Below are 15,000 nucleotides of genomic sequence, written 5' to 3'. Positions count from 1 at the left end.
TCCTTTTCTTCTCAAAACCATCCTTACTGACCTCCCTTCAGTTGAAGTGGCTATCCTGGAGGGTATTTAGCCTTGCATGGTGTATCGGCTCCTCCAGATTGTCAGGTTTTTCCGACTTTTTGCTAGTTTATTGGTTTTATCAATCACTTAATTTATATTTCTGTAAATATTGTTTTTTTGTTATAATTCCTGTTAATATAGTTTTTAAGTATGATGTCTCTTTTTTATTTCTATTAATTCTTAGGCTGTCTGGAGTCATTGAGCGAAATCCGGGACCAGTACGTCCTAGATTTCGTCAATGTCGTCTTCTATATTGCAATACTCGTGGTCTTCATGCAAATATTCAAGACCTTACAGTTGCGTCCTGACAGTATGATATTCTTTTGTGCTCAGAAACTTTGGTTTCTAATATGACTTTGCCTCTGAATCAGGCTGTGAGCAAATCATAAATGAAGCTACTCACAGTTCTGGTAATTGCTTGGACCTCGTATACACTGACTCACTTGGCGTTATAACTAGTAAGGTTGGTTTTACAGTCGGAACATCTGATCATCCCTTGATTTCATTAGTAGAGAAGACGGAGCAGCCTGTCCCTGATGTATCATACTCTTGTAAAATTTATATGAAATCCCAAGCAGACTAGAATGGAAATTTGTATGATTTTTTGCGCTTGAATTGGTCATCATTATACAGTAGTATAGATCCTGTTGTCCCATTGAATAAGAATTTAGTCAACATAATTGATAGGCGTATCCCTTCTCGTGCGCTAAGGTACCAAGTGAAGGACAAACCTTCGTTCAATGATGATTGTAGACGTGCTTATTTAGAGAAGTAGGAGGCCTATCATCTTCGGAAGGGTAACAGATCAGATTTGACCTGGAATAACTATACTCAGCTTCAAGCTTTTGCTCAAAGAGTCTATGCATCAGCTGAAAAGGAGTACACTTTAACCATAAAAGAAACCCTTTCTGGTACAACTCAGGAACATAAATGGTGGTCTACCCTTAAATTTACACTCTTTGGTGTAGATGCAACAGATCCTCCTTTACTTAAACCAGATGGCTCAGTCACTCACTGTCCAAAGGAAAAGGCAACCCTTTTGGCTGAAGTTTTTGACAGTAAACAGAGTAATGAAAAACTTAAACTTCCTCATTCCTGTTTTCCTGAGGCTAAACTAACTAGTTTAGCTTTTCGATCTCGTGAAATTAAAGCTCTGTTGATGGACCTTGAAGCTTATGGAGGTGTAGACCCAAATGGTATTTTTCCTTTGTTTTTTATAAAGACAGCAGATTTCTTAGCTCCAAAGTTATCTGTTATTTTGCGCAAGTTAGCAAAAAGAGGGGCTTTTAGAACTTGTTGGAGAATTGATAATGTTACTCCTCTATGTAAATGTGTTTGTGGTAGCTCAAGTCCCATATTATCTAAAGTTTTTGAATGTCTTCTGGCAAAACGTCTTAATGGGTTTGGTGAAGGTAATCATCTATTCCCTAGTTTGCAATTTGGTTTTCGTAAAGGTCTTGGAGCATATGATGCCCTTCTTACAATATCCAATGCTGTACAGAAATCCCTTGATTTTGGTCAGGAAGTTCGTATTATTGGCCTTGATTTTAGTGCTGCCTTAGACCGTGTTAATCATGAGGCCATTGTTTTCAAACTGAAACATTTGGGAGTGGGTGGGTCGTTTCTTAGCATTATTATTGATTTTTTAAGTAATAGATCTAAAAGTGTTGTTGTTGATGGGCCCCATAGTGAGTATAGGAATGTGATATCCGGTGTTCCACAGGGTAGTGTTCTTGGCCCATTACTTTTCATACTATATACACATGACATATGGTTTGGCCTAGAAAACAAGCTTGTTGCATAAGCAGATGATGCTACTCTCTTTGCATCAATTCTATCCCCTGAATGTAGATCTGATGTTGGTGAATCCCTTAATAAAGATTTAACTAAGATTAGTGCATGGTGCAAATTATGGGGTATGAAGTTGAATCCTAACAAAATCAAAGTATGATTGTAAGTAGGTCAAGGACGTTGGCTCCTCAACATCCGGATCTCAGTATTGATCATGTTTCTTTAAATTTGTGTGACTTTTAAAATTTTAGGTGTGATTCTCGACGGCAAATTTACTTTCGATAAACACATTAGGTCTGTGTCTTCTTCAATTGCAAAAAAAAATGGGCTTATTGAGAAAGTCTTTTAAGATTTTCGGTGATCAATCTATTCTGAAGAAGTGCTTTAATTCTATCATTTTACGTTGTTTTGAGTATTGTTCTTCTGTCTGGTCTTCAGCTACTGATTCTCATCTTAATTTGTTGGACAGAAACTTATGGTCTATTAAGTTTTTTATTCCTGATCTAGATATTAATCTTTGGCACCATTGTTCAATTAGGTCATTATGCATGTTGCATAAGATTTTTCATAACTCTGACCATCCTTTACCTTCAGATCTCCCTGGACAATTCTATCCTGTTCGTAATACTAGGCAGGCAGTTAATTCTAATAGCCAGGCCTTCTCCATCATGAGGCTCAACACTACACAGTACTCTAGACGTTTTATTCCAGCTGTTACCAAGTTGTGGAAAGATCTTCCTAATCAGGTAGTAGAATCGTTAGAACTTCAAAAGTTCAAAGTTGGAGCAAATGTTTTTATGTTGACCAGGCGGACATGAGTCTTTTTATAGTTTATATATGACATATCAGTTTTTTACGTTGTTAATAGTTTATATATGACATCTGTTTTGACGTTGTTACTTTTTTTAGAATGATTTATTGTTAATTTGTTCTCATCATTTATTTATTTCCTTATTTACTTTCCTCACTGGGCTATTTCTTCCAATTGGAGCCCCTGGGCTTATAGCATCTTGCTTTTCCAGATAGGATTTTAGCTTGGCTAATAATAATAATAATAATAATAATAATAATAATAATAATAATAATAATAGTGATAATAATAATAATACCTGTTTTATGTAACAGTTGACGAACAGATTTTCGTCGGGAATTGTGGACATTAGCAATAATATCTTGATCTTTAGTTGGGCTTGTCAATGTTCTTTTTCATCCTGAATGTCCTTTTCTCGTGTACTTGAAGGTCCCATTATTCTTAAAGTTATCTACGATTCGTGAAATGGTGATGTGTGTTGGGCATCTCTGTGGAACTCACTCGTAAGTCGTCCTTGCATTTCAGGTTTATTTTCATATTTCTGGAATGTTTTAGAATTTTTTTTTTCCGAACGTAAGCCCAGTATCTGCCATTCTTACTCCAAAATCAAATCTGAAATAGAAAAAAAAATTGTATTTGGTATTCAAAGTCAAAGAGTGTATACATTTGTTTGGGACACTATATTTTAACAGGGGAAGTATTTATTTTACTTAAAGAAATACTGGGCACGTGATTCAAAATAGAATATCTTGGTTTCAAATAGGGTAATAGGGCAATATCTCTTTTTGACAGGGTAAAAAAACTTCTATGGCAACGTGGCAACTTTTAATATCCCCATATCTAATGATCATGTTCATTATTTTGTTCCGAAGTCACAATCATCCCAAAGTTTTCTATAATTTTCTGATATTGTCCCAACCGTGTGTCACACGATCGTACATAGTTCATTGTTTGTATATATTATGGTTGTATCTTCGCTCTTCCCTCGCACTAAAAACAACCTGAATAAACATGCCTGTTTTTGTCACCGTTGACTGTGTCGGTTTTGAACATGAAATTTCCTTTTGCATTGAGCTTTTGTATATAAAGGAGAGTGTTCTATAATAAACTCACTCAGTTCCTTTCATCCTGTCTTTGAGTCACAACCTTCTCTCGGCCCGTCACATTGGTGACCTCGGAAGTCGACTCGCTCCTCCTGCCTTCCAACCCCCCTCGCCCCTCCGTCGTTGTTACTATGGCGGACTCTACTTAAGTTAATGCTGCGGCTCCCCCTTTAAAACTTTCGTCATTCGCCAGCGGAGAAGCGTTTGCTTGGTTTCAGCGCGCAGAAGTCCCGTTTTGCATCAAGGGCATGACTTGCTCAACCACCAAAGCAGATTATGTTCTCGCGGAGGTACTCGAGGACACCTTCCCAGAAATATCCGACCGGCTTTGTGAACAAGGAGACACCTCAATAGCATATGACGCCCTCAAAACATACCTTCTGCAGCAGTACTCACCGTCGCCAGCCGCCCATATAGCAAAGACTTTTCAGGACTTGCAACAACGGTTGGGGGACCAAAGGGCTTCGCTCGCCCTCAGAGAAATGACCAGTATCACTTGCCTGTAACCTGCCGCAGACGGCTCTCCTCGTGAGCTGATCCTACTTCGTGCCCTTTGGATACGCCGTTTACCCGGACCAATACACGCTGCCATACCCGTGTCGAAAGTTTACCCATAAAGGAATTGATGACCAAAGCCGACGCTCTTCTGGACCACTTCAAGACCTCCATCAACGCCTCCACCCCTGACGAAGAGGACGTCTATTCAACGTCAACCAAAGCTGTCGTGAATGCCGTAGGACATACATGCCTACCCCGTGACGTGCCGAAGCGGGAACAAAGCCACCCACCACCCACCATTCGCTCACCCCCCATCCAACAACTTCTACATCCACTTACTACCTCCCATCGGCCGCAGTTTTGCTACTACCACTTCAGAATCGGGGCTACAGCGAAGAAATGTGCCAAGGATTGTCAGTGGCCAAAAAACGTGTAAGTAGGCCATCGCTCGTGGCGTTGGCCTCCAGTGTTTCTAATCTTTTCTTTTTACATGATGTAAGAACGGGCGTGCGATTTTTGGTAGACACGGGTGCTTGTCGTTCTCGAAGTGGTATTTTCAGGGGCCTGTGAACTCAGAAGACATCCCCGTGACTGCCATCACCACTCTGTTTGGTACATACACTTTCAATTACTCCTGTTTTGGCCTTAGTAATGCTGGGGCTACGTTTCAACATCTCAGGGATGGCATCTGTAGGACCTCCTCTTTTGTGTATGTTATGTGGACGACATGCTTGTGTTCTACTCCTCAAAAGAGGAACACCTGCGTCACCTCTGCATTGTGCTCGACTGCCTGCAACAAAATGGTCTTGTATTCCGGTACGAAAAGTGTATCTTTGGCTCCAACGAAGTGTCGTTCTTAGGGCACCGCATCACTCCTGAAGGAGTCCATCCCCTCCCTGAGAGGGTAGCAGCCATTCAGGACTTCCTCACGTCCTCGACCGTCAAAGCTCTGCAGGAATTCTTGGGCATGATCAACTATTATCACCGTTTTCTGCCAGCCATTGTCGACACTCTCGCTCCCCTCTACACCTCCCTCAAGGTCAAGCTAAAGGACCTGAAGTGGGGTCCTCTTCAAGAAGCAACCTTCTGCAATGCAAAGAAGGCCCTATCAACTGCTGCAGCTCTCACTTTACCTCTCCCACATGCCCCTCTCCTTCTCTCCACCGATGCTAACGGCGTCGCTATTGGTGCAGTACTCGAGCAGGGGGTCAATGACTTGCCCCGCCCATTGGCCTTCTTCAGCAGTAAATGGTCCAAGGTAGAATCGGGTTATTCTACCTTCGATCGCAAATAGCTGGCGGTGCACTTGGCTCTCCATCACTTTCGCCATTTCTTAGAAGGTACGCCCTCCGTCATTCGCACAGACCACTTGCGTCTGGTACACACTGTCGCTCGACAGTCTGATGCCTGGTCGCCCGTCAACACCGACATCTCTCCGCCGGGGCTGAATACAATTGCACCCTTCAATAGGTCCCTGGGAAAATTAATTCCGGTGCCAATGCCCTATCATGAAACACATTGGCTGACGTTCAACTGTGATTGGATTACAACTCCCTGGCTGAAGCCCAACGACAGGATCCAGAGTATCAACCATGTAGGACATCCTGCACGTCCCTCTGTTGGGAAGACTTTCCCATCGAAGACTCCAACACCACCCTCCTCTGTGACGTCAGTAGTGGTAGACCGCGACCTAGGATTCCTGCTCCCATGCGCTGGCTGGTGTTTGATTTCATTCACAGCCTTTCACATCCTCGTGCCGTTCTACTGCATAGCTGCTGAAGACGAAGATTATTTGGCATGACATTTCTAAGGATGCTAAGGATTGGGTCCGCACCTGTGCTTCATGCCAAACCTCCAAAGTACTTCGACACACGGATTCAGGAGTTGGCACCTTTCTTCAAACTCAGCGTCGTTTCGCACACATTCACGTCAAAGTTGTAAGCTGCCTCATGTACATCTGCCTTACTCTCAAGATGGATTGCAAGATTTGGTATCCCTGAGCATATTACTTCTGACAGGGGTACCACTTTCACCTCTCAATTGTGGACATCATTAGCGAATTTCCTGTGCATCACCCTACATCAAAAAACGGCCTACAACCCTGCTGCCAATGGAATGCTTGAAAGTTTTCATCGCACTCTCAAAGCAGCTTTTATGTCCTACTGCGAGGATTCCAACTGGTTTACTCAGTGTCCCTGGGTCCTCCTGGGAATAAGGACCACTCCTAAAGACGCCTTCAAAGTCTCGCCAGTTGAAATGGTGTATGGCGACCCGTTGGTCGTCCCTGACGAATTTTTTCCTTCTAAAATCTCCTTCGACGATCTCCAGCCCATATGTCACGTCGTGGGAAAATTTACTCCATGCTGCCCGGCTTACAAGCCCCCAGCGAAGCATCACATACCGACAGACTTGCACTCTTCAACGCACGTCTTCCTGCGCAACGACACTACTAAGCCACCCCTAACGCCCCCTTACACGGGCCCTTTCCTTGTGATCGGACGCAGTCTGAAAGCATTCCTACTAAACATTCGTGGCAAAGAAGACTGGGTCTCCATTGATCGTATAAAACCTGCCTATCTCCTGCCAGATGACCCGCCTACTGTTCGCCTCTTAAGATCAGGCGCCCTATTTAACATGTACAGTATGTTATTTTTAGGGGGGAGGGAGCCACGTACCACTGTGTGTCACACGATCGTACATATTTCTTTTTCGGTATATATTATGCTTGTATCTTCGCTCCTCCCTCGCACTAAAAACAACCAGAATAAACATGCCTGTTTTTCTCACTGTTGATGGTGTCGGTTTTGAACATGAAATTTCATGTTGCATTGAGCTTTTGTATATAAAGGAGAGTGGTCTATAGTAAACTCATTCAGTTGCTTTCATCCTGTCTTTGAGTCACAACCTTCTCCTGGCCCGTCACAATATGTTTGATTTTGCATTTTCTTTCCCCTTTTCTGTTCTTCCTTCGCCATTCTAAATTCTGTTCATTATGAATGCGCTATGTATCCTTTTACGTTCTTAATGATATGCAGTACTCTATAATAAACAAAGCGGATGTTAAATTTCCTGCCATTCATTATTTTAAAATGACGTCAGACCCATATTTATTTTTGCCTGTAGATAATGGCAACAATAAAGGTATTGTTAGAGAGAATATATTCGGCATTTTTATATATGTTCATATGTATATACATCAATAACAAATGCAGCCGTTTCTAGTTCACTAGTGCAAAAAGACCCCTGATATGCTATCATTGATGTATGGAATTTGGCCAATTTTTCTCGCCACTGGAGCTACTATTGATTGTTGACGGTGAGGGACTTGCATCAGACTTTCACAGCAAACCAACCTGATATTGGGGACCTTGACTAGTAGAGCCTTACTGATCATGGTGATTTATCCAAGTATAGGTATCCCCACTCCAAGAGGGACTTATATACATAGGCCTACATATGTGCTTATATATATATATATATATATATATATATATATATATATATATATATATATATATATATATATATATATATATATATATATATATATATATATATATATATATATATATATATATATATATATATATATATATATTTCAGTATATATTCATACATATATATATATATATATATATATATATATATATATATATATATATATATATATATATATATATATATATATATATATATAATATATATATATATATATATATATATATATATATATATATATATATATATATATATATATATATATATATATATATATATATTCAGTATATATATATATATATATATATATATATATATATATATATATATATATATATATATATATATATATATATATATATATATATATATATATATACATATATATATATCCCATGTCCACGGGTAATGAGTCATCGGAAAATTTTTTTTCACTTTATTATAAGAGGTTTTGTAGAATTTCCATGATTATAGTGTTCATTTACCTTGACGTATAAAGCATAAAAGAATTACGACCTATATATATATATATATATATATATATATATATATATATATATATATATATATATATATATATATACATATATATATATATATATATATATATATATATATATATATATATATATATATATATATATATATATATATATATATATATATATATATATATATATATTTTAATATTTTGTATATATATATATATATATATATATATATATATATATATATATATATATATATATATATATACATATACATATATATATATATATATATATATATATATATATATATATATATATATATATATATATATATATATATATATATATATATATATATATATATCAGGACTAGAAATATGTGCAAATTCCCACGCAGCAAAACTCACCTGCTCTATATTACATAATTTGATACACAAGAGAAACATCTACGAGTTCTGAGAATAATATACAGCTCCCAGACGATAATATATATATGAACACTGATTATCCAAATGTCTCTTTACTCTTTACTCAAAACAAAACTGGGTGATTACTTCACATTTAAAGGGAACTATTCTTAAATCAAACTCTTACTTCGGTTCTTAGTCAGGGGATACGAGCAAAGCATTGAGAAAAATTTTGGTGATTGCAAGAACTCTTTACAAAAGTAAATATATTTAAAAAAAATAAAAAATTCCAAAAAATTAATCCCAAAATAAATCACTCAAAATATTATATCTAAACTAGATCTTAGACTAAAACAAAAATGATACTTTGAAAAAATTATACGATCACTTGTTCCACTAGAAATTTATTTATAAAAATATTCAATTTGGACAATAAATGAAAAAGTTAATACTTTAACACTATACAAAATATATGAAATTCACACTTACATATACTTAACTGTTACTCTTATGTCCTTAGGCCCACACTATGTTACTGCATGGTTAAGCAATAATAATTACTCTTCATTGTTAAACCTAATCTCACAGGGCTGGTTACAAATATCTTTACTATAAAATATACTTACATTAACATACTACACTATTAACATAGACACATTAATGTCACCAATGTTAGATCAACACTATACATGGTATATGTTGGAAAGAAATCGCTATTCACATTGAAGAGGATATATTATGCACGTTTGAGAGGAATTATCTAATGGCAGGAGAAAGAGCTGGCGGACATTGACTCTTTCAAAGGGATAGCCTGGATCTCTCCTGTCTCCTATGCATTACTTGGTCCTATATATATTAACTTAACTCACCCTAGAAATTTCTTGTTAATCATTCTCGTAGTGTAAGGGCATGGCTCCAGTGGTGTAAGGCTGCCAACTTTGTAATTTAAAGAAAGAATACTAACGATGCTTGCGTGAAAACTCTCTCTCAGCTAACTCCACCCACATACCCTCCTAACGTTAAAATAAAGAATAATCTTTAGTCAAGAACGCATCCTGGAACTTCCAACCCCGTGGAAACATGATGCAGTCCCTGCCGTGTGTGTCATACAGCATACATTTTAACAAGATTGCATGACTTTGTAACTAAACTATGTGAAGTGAAAATTTAATTCCTCAAAAATAATGTAGATTTCTATGTTTGCAACTGAATGAAAATACACTCAAAGGAATGTCAAAAGTCTTGTACAATTTACCTATATTACTTAATCCTACATGAGTGGAACTCACCCTACAAGCTGGCTATACATCCCTTAAATACACAAATAAAATATTATGCTCTCATGAAGACCAGCTTTGTAATAATATATATATATATATATATATATATATATATATATATATATATATATATATATATATATATATATATATATATATATATATATATATATATATAGGTGTATTAATATGTATTTGTGTAAATTTATATATAATTATGTGTTTTTATCTCAGCAGGTAATAGGGTTTCCCCACAACAGGGTGAAGGAGAATCAGAATTACAACCCACTTCTTCTGACGATGCTCCTTCACGGCACTCACAGTCCAATGAATCTCCACCCGGGGAGGACGAGACACAGCAGGATGCTGGACGTATGGAAGCAGCTGAACAGTCCACAGGTGGCCAGGACACTACCTCCGAGACCCAACAGCTGGAACGACCACAAGGGGAACAGCAGACCGAACGCAGACCTTCACAGCAACAGCAGCCACAGCAACAACAGCAGCTTCGCTTACCTACACCGAATCAAGATAGTCAAACACAGCAGTCTCAAGAACAGCGCCGTCGGCATTCACAGAATTCCGACAGTCAGACTAGACAGTCACAGCAAACTCGTCGACATTCTCACAACACAGACGGTCAAACGAACCAGCTGCATCCTCAGCCCCAGTCTCGAAGGGCCTCCCAGAATTCCGTAGGGCGTCACTCCCAGCATTCTGATGGCCGGCACTCACAGCAATCTGATAGCCGGCACTCCCAGCACTCGGAAGGGAGGCGTTCTCCTCATTCTGATGGGCAGTCTGGACGCCAACAGTCGGACATTTTAGACCATCAACAAGGACCCGCTGTTCTGGTTGTGCAGCAACCAATTATTTTGGGAAGAGGAGCTTACATCAGAAGAGGGCAACCGTTTATGTACAGAGGTGTTCAGGTGGGTTGAAATTAATTAAACTTACTTGCAAATATCAATTCTTAGGTACACTAACGTTCTAGGTATATAACAACCTTAGGCACACTAGTGGTAAAAACTGATATTTAGGTATGTGAAAATAGATTTCAAATACAAACATGAGTGTTATTCTGATAGAAAAATACCATTCACTTGAAGGGAGACATAATTGGTCTTTGTCTTTTTTTTCCCTTTGGCCATATCCCTTTTTTTTTAGTCTTTATTTAGAATTTATAAACTCTTTATCGGCAATTGATACTATTCATACCAAGATTTTCTCAAATGAATCTTTACTTTCTATTGAATTCTAAAGCGTCTCCATACATACCCCAAGTGGAAAAGTGTATGATCTATTATTATTATTATTTTTTTTTAACATTATGGTCTGACCAACTGTCGATTATGCATTACTGGTAATGAATTCAACTTGTGGTTGGTCTTTCCTTTGTGACATAAAAAATCGTGGAGATGCACTTAATTCTTTCCATTGAATGAAAATGTCCCTGCAGGTAACATCTAGTAAAAGTTGGTGTTTAAGCGTCAAGTACTATGTTGACTCCTCATTTTTTAGCTTTAATTTAAAAATAGTAGTTTATAAAAAATGGTCCTACCTGAAATGACATTAAAAGGAATACGATTTTTAAGGCTATTGAAGATCAAAGGAAAATACGACTTGGGTATGATAGCGATTTCAAAGTATAATACATAATTGAAATTGATGATTCAAGGTAAATATGATCTTAATTGAAATTGCTGATTCAAGGAATAATATATTAGTTGATAATGTTGATTCAAGGAAAAATATATTAGTTGAAATTGCTGTTTCAAAGAAAAATGCGATCTATGTTGAAATTGAAGATTCAAAGTAGAATACGATCTTAGTTGAAATTGCAGATTCAAAGAAAAATACGATCTTAGTTGAAATTGCAAATTCAAAGAAAAATACGATCTTAGTTGAAATTGCAAATTCAACGAAAAATACGCTCGTAGTGGATAATTGCAGATTCAAAGAAAAATACGATATTAGTTGGAATATTCGAAGAAAAATATGATCTTAATTGAAAATAAAGATTCAAAGAAAAATATGATCTTATTCAAATTGTTTAAAGAATGATAGTTCTTGGTTGAAACTAAAGATTCAAAGAGTACAGTCTTAGTTTACATATACAACTAAGATTACGATATAATTGTTTGTAAATAAATACGATCTCAGTTCAAATTTCAGATTCAAAGAAAAATATGGTGTTACCTTGAATTTTAGATTCAAAGAAAAATACGACATTTTTTTAAATATTCGAAGAAAATTACGATCTTATTTGAACTTGCAGAATCAAAGATAAATATGATCATAGCAAAAATTTCCGTTTCAAATTATAATTATATACAAGTGAATGAAAATTAGTTCGATTGAATTATAGGTAAATGTAAGGCTATCCAGAATTTTCTGGTCGGAGCTGTGAGGATCCCAGGACTCTCCTATAGATGTGGTTCGTGGTAAGCATAGCTAGGAAGATTCATATTTTTTAATGTTCGGTATATAACTAAAAGCTTTGTCTGTTCACACCTTTTTTATAAGATATCTGAAATAATCTTTATTTCAATTCTCTTAATTTTGATCCAGAAGATTACTTTGGTACTAAAACCTGTTGGTAACGGGAGTAAAATATTCAATTGTGTTACGGAGGAATAGTATATCGATGAAGACAAGATTTTAAATCGATAAAAAGTTTTACCATTTCAGTGACATTGCCAATGTGTAAATTCAGTTTTCTTCACTTTTTAAGAAAACAAACTCAATCGATACCCTCCTTACTTACATGGCATAGCTACTGGTCATATGAAATAAGAATTAGGAGTAAAAAAATCTTCTATAGCCATGAGGCATCTGTATATTCATTTTCAATCTTATATTGGAAAGCGCTACCGTTTTCCATATGAAAATCATGTGTCAAAAGTTATCAGGAGTTTTGAATTTAAGTCTATTTAATGATTTATGTTGAAGACAGGACTTTATTACAGTATGAATGTGCTCATATATATATATATATATATATATATATATATATATATATATATATATATATATATATATATATATATATATATATATATATATACTGTATATATATATATATATATATATATATATATATATATATATATATATATATATATATATATATATATATATATATTGAAGTGTATTTTGTATACTGTATATCATTTCTTAATGATGGTACTGTAATACGCCCCAGACTATCTACGCTTTAGACAGAAGCTGCAAAGACCAATGCAGCTGAATCCAAACCTTTAGTGATTTTGCTTACTTGTACACTCCTTGTTGCAAATAATGACATATTTGTACTTATAGAAGGAAAGTTCAATTGTCCCATGTCTTGTAATGTTTGATCCTTTCTAATTTGAATTCTTTTTCTACTGTAACAGTTTGCTTTTGAGAACTCTTTTTCTCAAATTCAGCCAGCACCAAACTCCAACTACCTATGTCAGACTCTTAATTCTTCCTGTTGTAAGGTGCGATAGTCGGTCGAAATTTCGGTAATATACTACCATTACATAGCAATTTGTTATCGTCTAGCATACATCTTTTATGCTTCATTCCACAATATGGAATCAAAATATATAAATTTTATATATTTTATAGTCTAGAGACACTTAAGAATGTTATCAATACCCTGCCATATTTTTCTCAGACTGTTTTGCTCTCTTTATTGTTAATGTTGCACAGTATGTTGACTAAATAATTTTTTCCAAGGGAATTTTATTTGACTACCAGATTATCCAAAACCATATTGATGAACATAACGTATTTAATATTAAAGATAAATTGATGAATTTTCATGATGCATTCTGTAAAAAAAAAAAAAAACATGGATATCACTGCTAACTTCGAACTCAATATTACACATCTAATCAAGTATGTGTCTGCATTTAGGAAAAAAAAAAAAAAAAAAAAAAAAAAAAGAGAAAATACCCCCACTTACTTATGTAGTGTGATCGGTACACCACTTTTATGCTGTTAGCACTGATGTATGAAAAATCCTATGTTCTTTCAGCCTGGTTAAATTCCCATTTAATAGTTCCATGCTAAATATGAAGTTCGAGCATATTGGGTTTGAAATTTAATAGCAACCTTCATATCTTAAGGACAAACTCAGGTACACTTTTCTTATTGGTTTCAATAGTTCCTTTCCTCATTGGGATATATTCCTTTTTGGAGCCCCTGAGTTAATAGCATCCTGTTTTTCAAACTGTGGTTATAATTATGTAGATTAAAAGATCTAGAATGGAAGACAGACTGAAATCTTAGCAGAGTACTCCTATACAAATTTGTTATGGTAAACTCCTCTACGATAGAAGTGATTACAGTTGCATAGTTATACCAAAACAACATCTTTGTATTGAAGATTTTGCTGAATAGTACCGTTTACACTGGTTTTGATATGTGATTTTGATTTCATAAATATGTCGCAAATTTCTCTTGGTCCTCATTCTTCATAATGAAGGAGTATAATGTTTAGTACCTGATATAGATGTATTAATGGTGTACAACCTTTTTAAAAGTAAAGTAAAATGGTAATATGTTGCCACTATTTGTAGATAGTATTGGTGTAGTACTACTTATTTGCACAAAGAAGTTATTACTTCAAAAGAAACGTGAAATAATTTCGTGATATCATTTAGCAATTGTGTAACCCCTGTCGTGATTACTGTCAGTTACAATGCTGGCCTTTCTGTTTTTTCTGTCCTTATAATCATGTACATATATTTCTATTCCAATGCTGTAATTTTTCGTTACCTGCATAACTGTCTTATTTTCTCAAAAATATTTCTAATAATGTTATCATTTACAGCTTGGCAATGGCCGGAAGATTGGAATGAACTGCATGATTACACTTGGCCTCTTTGGTGGAATGTTAATCTTATGGGGTATCGCCCATGGTGTAAACACACTTCATGGTTTCATATGCGTCACACTCGGAGGTAAGAGTTTAATTAACTATGTGTGTGTTAGCACTTGAAGAAAATTAATGTTTTTCTTATTTAATCCAATGGATATATGAATCTTTTTCTCGTATGAGCTTAGAGAAGG

The 15,000-nt window shown here is 35.8% G+C and overlaps 1 protein-coding gene across 2 annotated transcripts in view; it reads left to right on the top strand.

The window, feature by feature from the left end:
* The window catches only part of LOC137652024 (zinc finger protein 853-like), a 26,105-nt gene that overhangs the window by 5,315 nt on the left and 5,790 nt on the right, over positions 1 to 15,000 (top strand). Inside the window, exons 2-3 of one of the 2 annotated variants that reach the window (XM_068385242.1) lie at positions 10,177 to 10,871; positions 14,762 to 14,891. In XM_068385242.1, coding sequence (XP_068241343.1) covers positions 10,177 to 10,871; positions 14,762 to 14,891 — 825 coding nt within the window. Of the gene's footprint in view, positions 1 to 10,173; positions 10,872 to 14,761; positions 14,892 to 15,000 lie in introns of both variants that reach the window. The other variant, XM_068385241.1, reaches the window with a different exon arrangement.

This window comes from Palaemon carinicauda, chromosome 13 (genome assembly GCF_036898095.1).
Source record: "Palaemon carinicauda isolate YSFRI2023 chromosome 13, ASM3689809v2, whole genome shotgun sequence".
NCBI classification, from domain to species: Eukaryota; Metazoa; Arthropoda; class Malacostraca; order Decapoda; family Palaemonidae; genus Palaemon; species Palaemon carinicauda.
This window is presented reverse-complemented; position numbering and strand designations above follow the sequence as displayed.